This window comes from Mirounga leonina, unplaced genomic scaffold (genome assembly GCF_011800145.1).
Source record: "Mirounga leonina isolate KUSES-001 unplaced genomic scaffold, KU_Mleo_1.0 Mir_101609, whole genome shotgun sequence".
In the NCBI taxonomy this organism is placed as follows: domain Eukaryota; kingdom Metazoa; phylum Chordata; class Mammalia; order Carnivora; family Phocidae; genus Mirounga; species Mirounga leonina.
Window position 1 is genome coordinate 11,633,472 of NW_023270164.1, and position 18,643 is coordinate 11,652,114.

At 43.4% G+C, this 18,643-nt stretch overlaps 1 protein-coding gene across 1 annotated transcript in view; it reads right to left on the reverse strand.

Moving 5' to 3' along the window:
• Positions 1-18,643, reverse strand: part of ZNF41 (zinc finger protein 41) — a 41,195-nt gene that overhangs the window by 11,542 nt on the left and 11,010 nt on the right. Inside the window, exon 2 of the mRNA XM_035003820.1 lies at positions 10,009-10,344. Coding sequence (XP_034859711.1) covers positions 10,009-10,080 — 72 coding nt within the window. The 5' untranslated portion in view covers positions 10,081-10,344. The remainder of the gene's footprint in view (positions 1-10,008; positions 10,345-18,643) is intronic.

Here is an 18,643-nt window from a genome sequence, read left to right on the forward strand (position 1 = left end):
ATATCTAGAATCTCATAGTTCCCAAAATATCCAGGACATACTTGAAAATCAGGCTTCATGAGAAGAAGCAAAAAAAATCTCAACTGGCGCGAGAAAAGACAATCAAGAGACACCAACATTGAGATAACACAGATGTTAGAATTATGTGACAAGAATTTTAAAGCAGCTATCATAAAAATGTTTCAGTATACTTAAAAGAAATTTGAAAATAGAAAGCCTTAGCAAAGAAAGAAAAGATATGAAGACAAACTGAATGGAAATTTTAGAACTGACAAATACAATGACTGAAAATTTAAAACTCCACTGTGGGCTCAACAGCAGAATAGAGAGGACAGAGGAAAGAATCAGAGACCTTGACAATGGAACCATGGAAATGATCTAATATGAACAGAAAGGAAAATTGGCTGGAAAAAAAAATGAGCAGAGCCTCAGGGACCTGTGAGACTATAATAGAAGATCTGGCATTTGTGTCATCAGAGTCCCAGAAGGAGAGGAGAAAACGTGTGGGGCTGAAAAAGTATTTGAAGAAATTGGCTGAAATTTTCTCTCATCTGGCAAAAATATCAACTTAGAGTTTCAAGAAGCTGAGCAAACCCCAAAAGGAAAAATCAAAAAAATCTACACCAAGACACATAATCAAACTTCAGAAAACTAAAGACAAAGAAAAAAAATCTTAAAATCAGCAAGAGAGAGACCACAACTTACCTATGGGGGGAAAACAATTAAAGTGACAGGAGATTTCTTATCAGAAACCATGGAGAAGAGATGAAAGTGGCACAACATTTTTCTTTTTTTTTTTCCAAAGATTTATTTATTTATTTTAGAGGGGGGACGGGCAGAGGGAGAGGGAGAGGGAGAGAGAATCCTCAAGCAGACTCCCCATTGAATGCAGAGCCTGATGCAGGGCTTGATCCCAGGACTCTGAGATCATGACCTGAGCCAAAATCAAGAGTCGGCTGCTTAACCAACTGAGCCAATGAGGTGCCTCGGCACAACATTTTTAAATGCTTGAAGAAAAGAACTGTCAACCCTGAATTCCATATCTGGCAAAACTATCTTTAAGAAATGAAGTGGTAACAGGCACCTGGGTGGCTCAGTTGGTTAAGTGTCTGACTCCTGATTTCGGCTCAGGTCATGAGATCAAGTCCTGCGTTGGGCTCCATGCTGGGCATAGAGCCTGCTTAAAATTCTCTCTCTTCCTCTGCTCCACCCCCCATCCCCCCAAAAAGAAACGAAGTGGTAATGGCCAATAAATACATGAAAAGGTGCTTGGCATCATTAATAATCAGGGAAATACAAGTCAAAATTACAATGAGATACTACCTCATACCCACTAGGATGGCTAGAATCAAAAAGTCAGAAACAGCAAGTGTTGGTGAGGATGTGGAGAAATTGGAACTTTCATATGTTGCCAGGGGAGTGTAAAATGGTGCAGCTGCTTTGGGAAACAATCTGGCGGTTCCTCAAATGATTAAACATAGTTATCATTTGACCCAGCAATTCCATTCCTAGGTACATGCATCCGCAAGAGAAATGAAAATATATGGCCACATAAAAACATGTACACATATGTTGAGAGCAGCATTCTCATACTAGCTAAAAGGTGGAACCACCCCAGTGTACATCAGCTGATAAATGGATAAACAAAATGTGACACATCTATACAATGGAATATTATTCAGCCATAAAAAGGAATAAAATGACTGACACGTTACAACATGTATATGTACAACGTGCTACACTTTTTCCCTATCTGTATCTATGTACGATTTTACCCACCTATATGGACTGGCGACTTCCTACTTTATTCATCAGGTTATACATAATCTATTACTATCATTATTTATTTTGCTTCTCAGATTGTCCCAGATTTTCCCAGAGGGAGTTCCTTGAAACATTATGCTGAGTGAAAGAAGCCAGACACAAAGATCACAGATTATATAAGTCCATTCATGTGAACTCTCCAGAATAGTGAAGTCTATAGAGACAGAAAGTATATTAGTGGTTGTTTAGGTTTGGGGGAGGCAGGAAACAGAGGTGCGGTGGGAAGGAGTGATGGCTAAAGGAAATGGGGCTTCTTTTTGGGGTGATGAAAATGTTGTCAAATTGATTGTGGTGATGGTTGCTCATATCCATAAATATAAAAACCAGTGAACTGAACACTTTAAATGGGTAAATTGTATGGTATGTAAGTTATATGTCAGTAAAGCTGTTACTAAGAAAGAAGAAATGAAAAGGAAATCAAGATATCCTCAGATGAAGGAAAACTAAGAAAATTTGTGGCCAGCAGACGTACCCTAAGTGAATGGCTAATGGAAGTTCTGTAAACAGAAAGGAGATAATAAGAGAAGGAATCTTGGAACATCAGGAAGGAAGAAAAAATGGAAAAAGCAAAAATATGAGTAAACACAAATTCCTTCTCCTCTTGGGTTTTCTAAATTACGTTTGAAGGTCAAAGCAAAAAGTATTACATTGTCTGTTGTGGATCTCCATGTATGTAGGGGAAATATTTAAGACAACTGTATTATAATATAACCTGGTGAGGGTAAAGGGATTTAAAGGCAGCTAAGTTTTCTATACTTCACTCTAACTGGTAAAATGTCAACACCAGTAGACTTATTTGGTGATGGAATAGTTCTGTATCTGTATTATTGCACAAGAATCGATACATGAATGGCAGAGAACTACACACACACTATAGCGATGTCAGTTTCCTGTTTGTGATATCGTACTCTAAGTGATGCAGGATGTAACCACTGGCAGAAACTGCATAAAGGGTTACATGAGACCTCTCTGTACCATCTTTGCAACTTCCAGTAAATCTATAATTATTTCAAAAATAAAAAGTTTTAACAAGCTACCAATATTATCCTCAGAAGGACTGGAGTAGTGGGCACACCAGAAAAGATCAGAATGCTATCAAAAAGAAGCATTCCTTTCTTCCCTCTCTATCTGCCTACCTACAAACCTCTCCACCTATTATATGGACTGGTGACTTCCTACTTTATTCAGTGGGTTATCATCTATTGCTATCATTATTTATTTTGCTACTCAAATTGTCCCAAGTTTGGCCAGAGGGAGTTCCTTCCAGGTGGCTCCTGTGTCCTTTCAACATGTCCCTATCTTTTGAGCACTTTATTACTTTTCAGTACAATGAGTTCTTCCAGGATCATTTTGTACTCTCTGCTCTAACCCTGGAATCAGTCATTTCTCCAAGAAGCTCTGGTTCCTATTAGTGACTAATGGCAAATCAAGGTGTGCTTATTGTGCCTGGAGTGTAATTGTACTTTCAGCAGTCAGAGCGAGGGGTGTTTTTCTTTACCGGAGAATGCCAACTAATCAATGTGGAAGAAATTATGGGATTAGAAAACGTCATTAGGAAAAACAGCACAGTAATTAATTCTTACAGGCAAGAATCATCACTGGATGCTAAAATCGGTGACCAGGAGCATGAGAAATGGGATATTTACATAGCCTCAAAGTATCTCCCCCCAAAATAGTCATTAATTACACAGGGAAAGATAGTCACATTACAGAACTTGACAGATAACCATCTTAGTCATGGTGATCAAAGTTAATATTATCAATAAAGGCTAAATTGATATTGAATGCCTACTGACATGAAGCACTGAGAAGAACACAGCATTGTTTCTGTGATACTCCTGAGAAAAAAAGGAATAACCTAGATCTAATTATGAGGAAGCAAGAAGCAAACCAAGTTGAGGGACATTCTTCCAAATGGTCCGTGTCATGAAAGTCAAGGAAAGGCTGAGGCACTGTTCCAGATTAAAGGCTAAAGGGACATGACAAGTCAACGCAATACATGAACCTGGATTGGATCCTGGATCAGGGGAAAGTGCTATAAAGGACCTTCTTGTGACAACTGGGGAAACTGTATATTATACGGTATATATTAGATAATTAGATAATACATGGTATGTTAGTACCTTATCAATGTGAAATTTCCTCATTCTGAAGACTCTACTGTGGTTACAGAAGAGAATGTTCTTGTTCTTAAGAGATATGCATTGAAGTATTTAGGGGTAAATACTAAAAATAGTGTCCGCAAATTACTCTCAAATGGTTCAGAAAACAAGGTTTTAAATATAACTGTGTGTATGCCCATATACATGCCCTTACAAACACACACGCAAACATCGAGAACAGAATGAAAGCAAATGTGGCAAAATGTTAACGGTTTATTTTGGATGAAGGGGGTACATAGTTCTTTGTGCTGTTTCTGTAACTTCTCTTTAATTTTAAAATTATTTCAAAAGAATCAAAAGTTAAAAAAAAACCCAAAAAACCAAAGTTTGAAACGCCTAGAAAATTTAGGTGAATATTTGTTTAGGCCTTGGGGTGGTTGAGGATTTCCTAAACCAGAGAGAAAATGCGCTGCGTATCAAAGAAAAGACGTAATGATTTGACTATGAGGAAATGAGGAAGCTTTATTCACCCAAAGCCCCTTTGGCCTCTGGGAGCCCTGGTCTCCCTCCCCTTGTTAGTGAATGTTCAGGGCCACCAAGCGTGCAGGGAACTCATAGTACCTTCTCCACCACCAGCAGCTCCTGGAGGCAGCTCCACAAGCACTGGGCCATGCCCAGCACTTCGCCACCCACCAGCTCTCCTGAGCACAGCCCCAAGGGTTGCTGAGAGGAGGACCTCCACTTGAGCCCCTAGCAACACACCTGACCTGTGCCCCCTTCATCACCCAAGGGCAGTCATCCAGGGGGAGGCCTGGGGTCAGGCTGGAGGGAAGCTCTCATTCTGCCTGCCCATCCTCCCGAGCAGCTTGCCAGCTACCCCAGGGTAGACCGGCAGGTGTGTGGGTAACACAGTGGGGAGGAGCCTCAGGGGGCAGGACAGGAGTGGCTATTTCAACCAGTACGAAAGAATGAAAATATTCTATCATTTGACATTGTTAAACATTTTAACAACTCCAGTGGCTCAAGCTGGTGGACAAAAGACCACCCTCAATCAGTCTCTCCCTCCCTGGGAGTCACTAAGGCCCCATTTTCAGGGAAAGTGTACAAAGCCCATGACAGGCATTCTCAGCATGAACAGACACACAAGATGAATATATACAAAGTACACTGCCCACAGATGCCCCTCTTTGATCCCATTCCCCGCAAAAATAGAAGCTTTGGGAGGAGGATTTTGGTGCTAGAAATCTGGGTAAAAAGTTGCTAACATAGACTCACCCAGATTCCAGCCTCACCTGCCACATAGGAAAAGGTTTGATTTCCTATCCCTTTTCTACCACGGAGGATGGCATGTGTGCCTACCACCACCAGGACCCCTACAAGGACTTCCTCATCCTAGGTGAGATCCCCATCTCGATCCCAGGACCTGAGCCGAAGGCAGACGCTTAACGAGGTCCTTTATAGCACTTTCCTCTGAACTCCTCATGGTTCTCCAGCGACCCACATGGCTCTCCTGTCTCCCTCCCTTCAGGATCATCTGAGCCAGCACACTACGTGCTCTCATCCCCGGGACCGTGCTGGGCTGCCAGGATTGACCACTCACTGGCCCTCTGCTCTGGCCCATCCTGCAGCTGGCTCTGGGCTCAGTCCCCCCACTTCTGTGCTTGCCTCACTGTGATACGACCTTGCCCTTCTACACCCTGTCCCAGACTAGCAGAAGGGCTTCAGTGGTGCTTACGAGGCTGTCTGCAAGTGTGCAGCGAGTTCTTGGCTCCCTGTGCCCTCACCAGAGGCCAAATACCCAGCCTTTCTGTATGCTTGCCCTTGGCTGGGGCTGCTCTGGTCTTTCCTGCTCCCTCTGGCTGTTCCCGGTTCCCTCTCACTGTTCTCTGTTCTGTACCCCTCCGCAGCTCCCTCTGGCTTTTCCCTGCTTCCCCTGCCCACTCCCGGCTCATACTTCTCTCTGCTGCTCCCTCTGCTGGTCCTTATTCCCTCTGCGTAGTCCCCATCGGACTCTTCCCTGGTCCCTCTGTTTACTGTTCCCTCTAAATGTTGCTTGCTCCTTTTGAGTGCCCCCGGTCTCTTTCCGGATTGTCCCTGGCTTCCTCTAACTGTTCCAAGCCTCCTGTTCCTTCTTCCCTTTGACTGCTTGGACGGAGCCCTGGTGCCTCTGACTGTCCTGTGTTTCCTTTGACAGTTTCCCCTCTAGCTGATCCTTAGTCGGCGGCACCATTCTTCTGATTGTGCACTAGTCCATCTGGCTGTTCCCTGGTCCTGATGAGCTTTTCTTATTCTTTCTAGTTGACACAGACTGACTGCCCTTTGAGTCCCCTGACTGCTGTCCAGTCCCAATTCTTCCCTGTGCCTTGGGCAAACCTGGAATGCATTTCTAGTCCACCCTCACTTGACACGCCCGGTTTCTAGGGGGGTGGGGAGCAGCACACTTTGCGGAGAGCTGGTCGACCCAGCTCCTAGCCTCGGCTCTTGACCACCAAAGTCTACTAGTTCTGGGCACTCCACCATGATGCTTGATTTTGTACTTTCCCCTTCTCTATCACTTACATCATGTCTGACTATCTGCTGGTTCCTCTGGTTGTTTCCTGCGTAGGGTGACCAACTGTCTCGTTTGCTGGGACACTCCCTATTTTAGCACTGAAGTCCCACATCCCAGGAAACCCCTGTCACCCTGTTCCAGGGAACTCTGGTTGTTCCTCAGCCTCTCCCTGGCTTCTGCAACTGGCCCCTCCCTTTTTAAAAAAGATTTTATTTATTTATTTATTTGACAGAGAGAGAGAGAGAGAGAGAGAGAGAGAGAGTTAGCAAGAGCAGGAACACAAGCAAGGGGAGTGGGAGAGGGAGAAGCAGGCTTCCCGCTGAGCAGGGAGCCCGATGCCGGGCTGGATCCCAGGACCCTGGGATCATGACCTGAGCCGAAGGCAGACGCTTAACGACTGAGCCACCCAGGCACCCCTGCAACTGGCCCTTAACCCCAGTGCCTGTTACATGGGGCCCTCTGGCTGCTAACTAGCTTCAGGAATGGATACTATGCCTTCCAGCTGTTCTCTAGTCCCTCTAGCTGTTCTCTGGTCAGCCAGGCTGCTCTCCAACACCAGATAAACTTTTATTTATTTATTTATTTTTTTAATTTTTTAAAGATTTTTTATTTATTTGACGGGGAGAGACACAGCGAGAGAGGGAACACAAGCAGGGGGAGTAGGAGAGGGAGAAGCAGGCTACCCGCGGAGCAGGGAGCCCAATGCGGGGCTCGATCCCAGGACCCTGGGACCATGACCTGAGCCGAAGGCAGTAACGACTGAGCCACCCAGGCGCCCCACCAGATAAACTTTTAATGCCCACTTTGTGGTTCCCTAGTTCTCTGGTTAGCCCCTGGGACCTCCAGTAGGCACTCTGTGCCCAGTACAGCTTTGTTGTTCCCTCTGGCTGTTCCCCAACCTCAGAGACTATTCCTTGTTCTGTGTGGGTCCTGATGTCCTCAGCTACTCCTCAGCCTGGGAGGCCTTTCTCCGTTTTTCCACCTATCCATGGGTCTGTCCGTTCCCCACCCCTCCACCTGTTTATAGCCTCAGCAGCTGGTCCCTGCTTTCTCTGGCTGCTATCCACTCCCTTCCCATTCTTTCTTATTTTTTTTGTTCCCTGGTACCTCTATCTTTCCCTATCCCCTCAGACTCTCCCCTAAACCCTGGTGCCTTGTGAAGTTGCTTGTCCCACAGGCTTTTGCCCAGAACACCAAACCTATCTGCTCTTTCCATTTTGGCCAAATCTTCTGTTTTCTCATCCCTCTGGATGGTCTCTGCTCCCTTTGGCTGCTATCCGGTCCCTCTACCTTCTGGTCCCTTGTCCTATTTTGGGATCCCTCTCATTGTTCTTGGACCCACTGGCTTTTTCCTCTCTCCACTTCTCCAGTCCCTGATGACTACTTCTTGGTCTCTCTGCTGCCCCTGGCTTCTGGGCTTCTGTTTCCCATTTCCTCTGTTCCATTGCACTCTCATCCCGCCCCCTGGGCCCCTTGGCTATCCTCCATCTCCAGTAAGTGCACCATGGTTCCATCAGCTGTTCCTCATCCCTCTTTCTCTTACTGACCATTCTGCCTATTTTTCAGCCTCAGCCACTATTTCCTGGTCCCGCCAGCTGTTCCCTACCCCTGGGGACACTTTTTTTTTTTGGTTCTTCGGTATCTCTGCCCATTCCCTGCTCCCTGACATCTAATGAAAAAACCAAAAACCTGAAAAATAAATAAGTGAATAAATAACATTCAACAGGGTCTTGGTCATTTTCATCTCTTCTTGCAAAGGGTCAGAGGTCTGTGGTTGGGAAGGAAGAGATGAGTGGAGAAATGTGCCCTTCAGAGCCCGGAATCTTTCATCTAGAAATTCCCACACACTGGCTGGGCAAGAAGCCACCTGCAGAAAGACTGGGGAGGACCACGTTTTTGTGGCCTCAAACTGTGGGTCTGTGATTGATATGATGGAGCAGAGCCTAAACACTTCCATAGGCGGAAGGGCACTATGGTTAGGCAGCAATTCGTTTACCATTCAGTGCCTTTATACCTTTGACCCAAACATAATTTCAGTGACTTGGGCAAAAAGAACTTAAGTGCAGGAATTTTACCACAGCAGTGTTAATCCCAAGAGAAAACCTGAAACACCCTAAATGCACATACAGTGGATTGGTTAAATTAATTCAAGTTTATCCAAAGGACATAATGCTGTGCGTTATGTGTATATGAAGAAAAAATATTTAATGCCTAGAAAATCATGTTAAGCTGTCAAATTAAAAAGGAGGCAACCAAATACTGTCATTCCATTTTTAAACTTGAGCTATAGAATGTATATGTGTATGGTATGTATGCACACCCACAGCCCCACACATATACCCACATACATGCACACTTGTGCATACAAAGAAAAAATCAACTGAAAGGAAATATACCTAAATGTTAACAATGGTTAACTTTGGGTAATGCTGAAATTACAGGTACTGTTTTATTCTCTTCTGTTTGTTTACCTGCATTCTCTAACATTTTATTGTGAAATAATGAAATTATGAAATAATAAAAATCAAAATAATTTTTTAAAGTTAATATTATCCTAATGACCATGTGACCCTGAGCCCCTGTGACAATGAAGCCTGCCCCAGAGGTGACAGCGTTCACAGGAAGGTTTGAAGAAGGGAGCTGTCAGGCAGGGTCTGGCTCTCTCATCGTCTTCCCCTATTTACAGATTCTCAAGGGGAATTTTTATTTATTTTTCTTTTTATTTTTTAAGGATTTTATTTATTTATTTGAGAAAGAGAGAGAAAGAACACGAGTGGGGGGGGGGCAGAGGGAGAGGGAGAAGCAGGCTCGGGGCTCTATCCAAGGACCTGGAGATCATGACTTGAGCTGAAGGCAGACACCCAATAGACTGAGCCACCCAGGTGCTCAAAGGGAACTTTTAGGGGGCAACTTGGTCTTGGCTGTGGTGTGGTGAGGGTGGAGGACACATTCAGGAGACCTGGTTCCAGTCCAATGCTATTACTCACAATCCAAGAGGCCTGGGCAAATCATGTCCCTTCTCAGGCCATTTTATCACCTTTGAAAGGAGGAGGAAGAACTAGAAGGATCCTGGAGACTGTTGTTGCCCTATTACCCTGCCATGCTCTCAGTTCCAGAGAAAAGGGATTTTTCTGCCCTAGATCAGGATAGAGGAGGAAGCAGCAAATCCCCAGAGACAAGGGGGAAAGGAAGCTGGGGGCAGGGGGTGATCCACTGAGCATCTGCAAAGAGCCAATGGAGAGTGCAGGGCCTATGCTGGGGGTCGGGGGTAGCGTCTCCCTGGCTAGGACCCCAGATGTGGGGTGACCCTCCCATCCCACCTTTCCTCCATCACACGTCCACTGAAACACACAGGGCTCTGGATGTGGGACATCAGCCACGTGGTACTCACATAGCAGGAGGATGGTGACCTGGGAGCCTGGAATCTGCCACTTCTGTGACCCACCTGCCCCTGCCCTGAGGCCCTGTGACAGGTCAGGGCTATCTCCTCACTGAGCGAATTCCTGCCCCTGGAGTCCTTTCCCTCCTCACCTCACACAAGCCGCCACGTCCCTCTGCAGCCAGGACCGAGGACCACTGGGGAGAACTCCCGTTAGCTGGCATGTTTCCGCTGGGCCTCAGCTCCGGGCTCTCTTGCTGATGACTCTGCTCTTCCCAGGAGCTCGAAGCCAGCTGGGCAACTGGGGACTCAATCAGGGCTGCTGGGGCCGGGAGGTAGGTCCTGCAGCCTCCGCTTCGGGGTCTGGCCCAGGGGCTCCACAGAGACTCCAAGAAACCCTGGAGAGCCAGTGTGCACGTGGTCAGTCACCATTCACCCCACAAAATGCTTCCTGGGGGCACCAAGGGGGCAGCTCTCTGTGCTGGATACTGTGAAAAAGAGAAGTTCAGTAAAACCAACACCAAATGTTAGTGTATAATGTGAAAAAAATACTCATAAGACTTGGTATAAAATGAATGAGGGTTTGAATTCCAGATCTTCTACTTTCTAGCTAGAGTCTGGGGGAAGTCACTTTAGTCTGAGTTTCTTCATCTTAAAACTGAGGATGAAAACACCTGTCTCAAAAAAAAAGAAAGAAAGAAAAGAAAAGAAAAGAAAACACCTGTCTCATAGGGTTGTTAGAATTAAATGATATATGGTGCCTCCAAAGCACTCATTCCTACTTGGCACCTGGAACATTGATATTAAATATTGCTATTATTACAAGGTGCAAGGCAGGTACCTTATTTAATTTTCAAACTCATCCTGTGAACTAGGTATTCCATTAGTATTATTCCCATTTATCATCAGATAGAGATGTTCAGCGATATTAAGGAATTTGCCCCAAGATCACTCAGATTAGGGGGAAGGACAGGGACTCAAACCCAGGTATGCCTGGCTCCAAGGTACATTTTCTTAACTACTATGCCATATGGTATTCTGTATATGGCAGGTCACAAAAAACATTATTTCCATTTCCTTGCTGCCCTTAAAGTGCTCTGGCTAGGGGTGATCATGCCACATGTGCATAAACTGAGCTTCTGTATAATTCAGTGTATGTTCTGGGCAACTTAGAGAGCTCACCTTCTTCTGCCATAGATGAAAACATAAACTCATTGCCTCCCTCCCCCAACTCCCATCTGGGCACTGAAAACCAGCATGTCTGTACAGGCTCCTAAATCAGTAACCCACACTGCTTGACAAAACCGTGTCCCAGATGGTACCATCAACTGGCTTCCACAGGCTCCCCAAATAATCACCAACACCCTCAATACACCCTCAATAGAAAACCAACCACTGATCCACTCAATGCCCTTTGGGGGCCAAACCTGACCTCCTATAGGAGCCCATAACTCACAGCCCACATATAGAACTAGTGACTCCCATAAAACCTTCAATAATAGTCCATCACATACTAACTCACACAGCCCTGCATTTACCGATATCCACAGGTCTCAATCAATGACTCGCACAGGGCCACCAAAATTGACTCCCAAAAACTTATAATCCCAGGCTTGCAAGCAATCATTTGCCACCTCAGTGTTCCAATCAATAACTCTCGTGGGCTAGTCAATGACTTCAGACACTGACATCTCCAACTCTTATAAAACCTCAAGAATTTCCCAAGACTGTACCTCACTGCCCCAGTGTGAATCATAGCTATAGGCTTTAGATCTAATCCTATTGGACCCTACCTCATTGATCCTTCCCCACAGAAATCCCCCCAATCCTTGACTCCCAGAGGAACCAAATCAACCCCAAACCTGATGTGGCATTGAATTTAGAGGACAAAAAGGAAACCTACAACACTTCCAGGCAGAAACAACATGTTATTTAAAATGGAAAGGGCTCACAATGGCACTAGACTTTTTGTTTGCAACGATAGGAATCATATTAGAAGAAAATATCTACAAATTACTGAGAGAAAGGAGCTGATATCCGAGAATTTTAAAGCCATCCTAGCTTGATACTATTCTTCTGTCAGAGGAAAAGACAATTTTAGCCATAAAAGCATTTATAACATTAAATGCCACCATTCCTAGCTCAGGAGAATACTCAAGGGAATAGTCTAAGCAATTATAAATTGCATAGTAACAGAAACCTCAAAAATCAGAGGAAAGCGGTCTTGAGAAATGATTCTTGTAATATATAGTTATAGCTGAATAAAGAAAAATAACATAACTAGGCATATGGAATAAAGAAGATTATTACTAAGTGGAAAATTTAAAATACCCTGGAAAATCTACTGAGTGAAATGAGGAGAAGGCAAATTATGCACCTCTATTCCTAGATCCAGATACGATTACAACATTATTGGATCTAGTAATAGAGAAAATATAGACAATTATATTTCTAAGGAAGGTGAAGGCAACTACTAGCAGAAATTGATAAATATAATCAAAATCCCAAACTATCAGAATTCCAAGATAATAAGAACCCAGAGGGGAATGAGAAATGTGACCAAACGAGCAAAAATAGGAAAAGGGAAAGAGTGGAAATATCAACCAAGTAAAATAAATAGTAAACATAAAATAATAGAAGGCACAAAATTTAGTATAATTCAACTAAATTGAATGAGCTGAATCCTGCCATAAAAGATAAAGACAATGGGATTGGTTCACAAAAACAATACACAGGTGCCACATATCTAAAACAAAAAGACAAAGATGTGAAATGAAGCGTTGGACAGAAACATGCCATGCTATTTATCATTCTTTCTGTTATGGTCGGCACTCGTTGTGTCTTAGTTAGGAAAACCTTGCCTACCTCAGGGTCATAAAGATGTTTAATGTTTTCTTCTAAATTTGTATTGTTCTATCTTTTATGTTTAGATTTATAGCCTTCTTGGGAAGGATTTTCGTGTGTGGTATGTGTTAGGGTCAAGATTCATTTCTTCCAGGGCGCCTGGGTGACTCAGTCAGTTAAGCATCTGCCTTTGGCTCAGGTCATGATCCTGGGGTCCTGGGATCAAGCCCCAGGCCAAGTTGAGCTCCCTGCTCAGTGGGGAGTCTACTTCTCCCTCTCCCCCTCCCCCTCCCCCTGCTTGTGCATGCTCTCTCTCTGTCAAATAAATAAATAAAATCTTTGTTTAAAAAAAGTTTCATTTCTGGGCGCCTGGGTGGCTCAGTTGGTTGAGCGACTGCCTTCGGCTCAGGTCATGATCCTGGAGTCCCTGGATGAGTCCCGCATCGGGCTCCCTGCTCGGCAGGGAGTCTGCTTCTCCCTCTGACCCTCTTCCCTCTCATGCTCTCTGTATCTCATTCTCTCTGTCTCAAATAAATAAATAAAATCTTTAAAAAAAAAAGTTTCATTTCTTCCATATGGATATCAAGGTGATCCAGCATGGCTTATTGAAAAGACTATCCTTTCTCCACTGCTTTGCAGTGTTGCTTTGCACCCGTCTATATGGAGGTTCATTCCTGGACTCTGGGTTTTGATTGGTCTATTTGTCTATTTGTGGACCACTACTATAGTGTCTTAATTAATGTGCTTCATATCAAGTTTTGATATCTGGTAGAATAAAAGGTTATTAAATTGGACCACACTAAAATTAAAGACCTTGGCTCATCAGAAGACAAAATTAAGAGTGAAAAGGCAAGGGACGCCTGGGTGGCTCAGTTGGTGAAGTGTCTGCCTTCGGCTCAGGTCATGATCCTGGAGTCTCAGGATCGAGCCCCGCATCGGGCTCCCTGCTCAGCGGGGAGCTTGCTTCTCCCTCTGCTGCTCCCCCTGCTTGTGCTTTCCCCCTCTCTCTCCCCCTCTGATAAATAAATAAAATCTTTAAAAAAAAAAGAGTGAAAAGGCAAATCCCACAGTGGGAGAAGATAACTGTAATACTGGTATCTGACAAACAACTCATATCTCAAATATATCAAGAATTCTTAGAAATCAATCGGAGCAATAGGAAAAGAGAGAAGGGAACAGGCACTTCCCAAAGAAGATATGCCAAGTGGCAAATATGCATAGGAAAAGATGCTCAACTTCATTGGTCAGCAAGGAAATATAAATTAAACTACAATCAGATACTCCTTCCTACCCACCAGAAATGGCTAAAAATGGAAAAGATGGAAAATAACCAAGAGAGTTGGTGAGGCTATGAACAATGGAAACTCATAAATTGTTTTTGAGGAGCATACAATAGTACAGACACTTTGTAAAACTGTTTGGTGTTATCTATGAAAGCTGAACACATGCAGTAGCCTGTGACCCAACTCTTCTACTCCTAGGAATATACTCAGGAGAAATGTGAACATACGTTGACTGAAAAACTAGTAAGATGATGTTCAGAGTGGCTTTATTCAAAACTGAAAATTATGCAGATGCCCATCAACTTCAGAATGGATAAACAAGTTGTCCTGTATTCATACAAGGAAGTACTATACAGTAACAAGAATGAACAAATTACTACGCACAACAGGCATGAATCTCATCTCATGAATATTACATTGGCCAATGAAGCCAGACCCAAAAGAGCAATGAATCAATACTGTATGATTATGTTTATATAAATTTCAAAAACATGTAAAACTAATCTAAGCTGTTAGAAGTCAGGCTGTTGGTACCCCTTGGGAGGAGGTTAGTGATTGGAAAGGAACACAAGGGGGTATTTCTTGGGTGCTAGTGATGTTCTATTTCTAAATCTAGGTGGTGGTTGTGCATGTTCACTCAGTCTGTTAAAAAATCATCAAGCTAAATGCATAATCTGTGCAGTTTCTTACATTATGTCATAATTAAATAAAGATTTTAAAAATATACAATATACCAGGCAAATGTAAGAAAATGAAGGCATATCTAGAAATAAATTTTTGAGTGGAAATTAAGTCCAAAGTGCTCAATAGATTAACAAAGGGGTCCATTTTTAATAATAAAATATACAATAAAAAGTACATAAACCTTTGCATAAATCTTTAGGGCCATTCAATATATACAAATAAAACCAGCACAAATGCATGAAACCACATGAAATCTTCAAAATCATAATTATGGAGACTTCCTCTTCTGGAGATGGAGTAGATATTAGTTTACCTATTCTTTCTGCTAAATAACAACTAAAAAGTGTGGACATTATATATAAAACATAGGAAGAGGGGCGCCTGGGTGGATTAGTCAGTTAAGCACCTGCCTTCGGCTCAGGTCATGATCTCAGGATCCTGGGATCGAGTCCTGCATCAGGCTCCCTGCTCAGTGGGGAGTCTGCTTCTCCCTCTGCCACTCCCCCTGCCTTGTGCTCTCTCTCTTGCTCACTCTCTCTCTCTCTCAGATAGGTAAATAAAATCTTAAAAAAAAAACAACATAGGAAGATTCTGAAAGGTGGCGTGAGGAGGGCAGATTGGCTAGGGATCCTGAGACCCCAAAAATGACATGGCAGTGAGTTCTCTGTGTTTTCTTTTAGCCTCATATATCCTAGACTTGGTGCTGGAGAAGCCAGCAACCTAGAAAGGCCAATGGTGCAGACAAAAACTGCCCCCAATAAAAGCCTGTTTTCTCTAGTCAAAGGACCAGGCAAGAGGCAGTCTACCAAGACAGAAAACTTTCAATGATGGTTCTACTCAGGCCAAACACCACAAAAACACTGGGGTCCCACCACCATTACTAACAGCAAAGGCCAGGGGGAGAGCCTAGACTTCCACCCTTGACAAACTATAAGAAGGTACCCTCAGCCCCTCACCCTGCCCCCTGCCTCTCATCCCTTGCCCCCTGCGCAGGTGGTATCAGAGAAAGTCCATTAGGGTGCTGGAGCTTTCTTCCTTGTTGGGCAGTAACACCTGCCTCTTCCTCGCCCACCCTTTGGTGACAGTGGAGACAATGTGGGGAGTCTGGGCTTCCGTCCTCACCCAGAGATAACAAAGTGTCCTTCCTCCTCTCCACTGAGTGATGTCAGAGGAGGGCTACTGGCGCTCCTACCAGGGCTCAGCAGTAACAAGGGCACTTCTGCCAACAGTGTCAATGGACATCAAATGGGAAGCAGTGACAAGGCACCTATGTCCCTCCCAGTCAGGGTGGTATCAGCAGAGGCCTAGTGAGAAGCATGAACTCCTACCCCCACTAGGCAATAAAAAGGAGCCCACCCCGGGGCACCTGGGTAGCTCAGCCGGTTAAGTATCTGACTCTTGATTTCAGCTCAGGTCATGATCTCAGGGTTGTGGGATCGAACCCCATGACAGGCTCCAAGATGGGTGTGGAGCCTGCTTAAGATTCTCTCTCTCCCTCTCCCTCAGCTCCTCCCCCCGCCATTAAAAAAAAAGGAGCGCCTCCCCCCCCCAAGAGGCCAAGTGGAGAACCTGGACTTCCATCCCTACCTAGCAGTCATGAATGAGGTGACATCTCCCTTTACCAAACGGAGCTCTGTCAAGGGAGGCCTGTTAAAACACTAGAGTTAAATAAAGTCCAGACCCTCTTAATATAATACCCAAATATCCTGAACATAATGAAAAATTAGATGTCATACCAAGAACCAGGAAAATCTCAACTCAAATGACAAAAGACACTGAGCAGATCCCAACACTGAAATAACACAGATGTTGGAATTATCTGACAAGGATTTTATTTTTTTAAATATAATTTTATTTTATTTTATTTTAAAGATTTATTTATTTATTTGAGGGGGGGAAGGGCAGAGGGAGAGGGAGAGAGAATCCCAAGCAGACTCCCCACCAAATGCGGAGCTCAATCACACGAGCCCGAAATCATGACCCCAGCCAAAATCAAGAGTCTGATGCCCAACCGACTGAGCCACCCAGGTGCCCCATCTGACAAGGATTTTAGAGCAGCCATCATAAACATGCTTCATTGGGCAATTATGAAAAATGCTTAACACAAATGAGACAACAGAAAATCTCAGCAAAGAAATATAGGCATACCTCATTTTATTGTGTTTCCCAGATAGTGAATTGAATTTACAAATTAAAGGTTCATGGCAACTCTGTCAAGTAAGTCTATCAGCGCCATTTTTCCAATAGCATCTGCTCACTTCATGTCTCTATGCCACATTTTGGTAATCCTTGTAATATTTCAAGCTTTTTCATTAATATTATATTTATTATGGTGACCTGTGGCCAGTGATCTTTGATGTTACTATTGTAATTCTTTTGGGATGTCACAAACCACATCCATATAACCAGCCACAACAATCCCTTAAACCAAAGCCTAATCCAGATCAAGGCCCTAATTCTCTTCAGTTCTCTGAAGGCTGAGAGAGGTGAGGAAGCTACAGAAGAAAAGTTTGAAGCTAGCAGAGGTTGGTTCACAAATTTTTAAAAAAAGATTTTATTTATTCATTTGAGAGGGAGACAGAGAGAGAGAGAGAGAGAGCACGAGCGGGGGAGGAGACAGAGGGAGAAGCAGACTCCCCACTGAGCAGGGAGTCCGATGCGGGCCCGATCCCAGGACCCTGGGATCATGACCTGAGCCGAAGGCAGACACTTAACCGACTGAGCCACCCAGGCGCCCTGTTGGTTCATGAATTTTAAGGAAAGAAGCCATCTTTATAATATAAAAGTGTGAAGTGAAGCTGCAAGTGCTGGTATGGAAGCTGCAGCAAATTTTCCAGAAGATTCAGCTAAGATAATTAATGAAGGTGGTTACACTAACCATCAGAATTTCAATGTAGACAAAACAGCCTTCTATTGGAAGAAAATGCCACTATGACTAGAAGGAAATAGCACAACATTTTTTAAGTGCTGAAAGAAAAGAACTGTTAGCCTAGAATCCTATACCCATAGAAAATATCCTTCAGGAATCAAAGAGCTGTCAAGACATTTTCAGATGAAGGAAACTAAGAATTTGTTACCAGAAGACCTACCATAAAAGAATGGCTATAGGAATTTCTCTAACCAGAAAGGCAATGATAAAAGAAGGAATCTTGGAACATCAGTAAGGAAGAAAGAACATGGGAAAAGCAAAACTATAGGTATAGTTTTGGTATAAACTTTCCTTCTCCTCAGTTTTCTAAATTACGTTTGACAGTTGAAGTGAAAATTATAACACCATCTAATGTGGTGCTCAATGCATGTAAAGGAAATATTTAAGACAATTATATTATAAATAGGGGAGGATAAAGGGACATGAGGTAAGTAAGGTTTCCACACTTCCCTGGAAGTGGTAAAATGATGCCAGTGGACTCTGATAAGTTGTGTATATATTACATGATACATAGAATATCCGGTTTAAAAAAGCTATATAAGGAGATGCCCCTGAAAACACTAGATTATCAAACGGAATTCTTTAAAATGTCCAAATACCCCAAAGAATGGCAAGGAGAGAGAAAGAGAGAGAGAGAGAGAGGGAGGGAGAGAAAGAGCAAGAGAAACAAAAACAGAGAGAACAAACAGAAAACACAAAATATGACAGACTTAAACCTTAGCATTTAAATAATTACATAAAGTGTAAATGGTATAAATGCACCAGCTGTAGGCAGAAATTAGCAGGTTCTATTTCAAAAATCATGACCCAGCTATATACTATCTACAAGAAACGTGTTTCAAATATAATGATATATGTAGGTTGAAAGTAAACAGATGGAAAAGATATATCATGCAAACATTGATTAAAAGGAAGCAGAAATGGATTTATTAATATTGGATAGAGTAGACTTCAGAGTAAAGAAAATTACCAGGGACAGACAGGGACATTACATAATGATAAAAGGGTCAGTCCACCAAGAAGACATAGCAATTTTAAATGTGTATA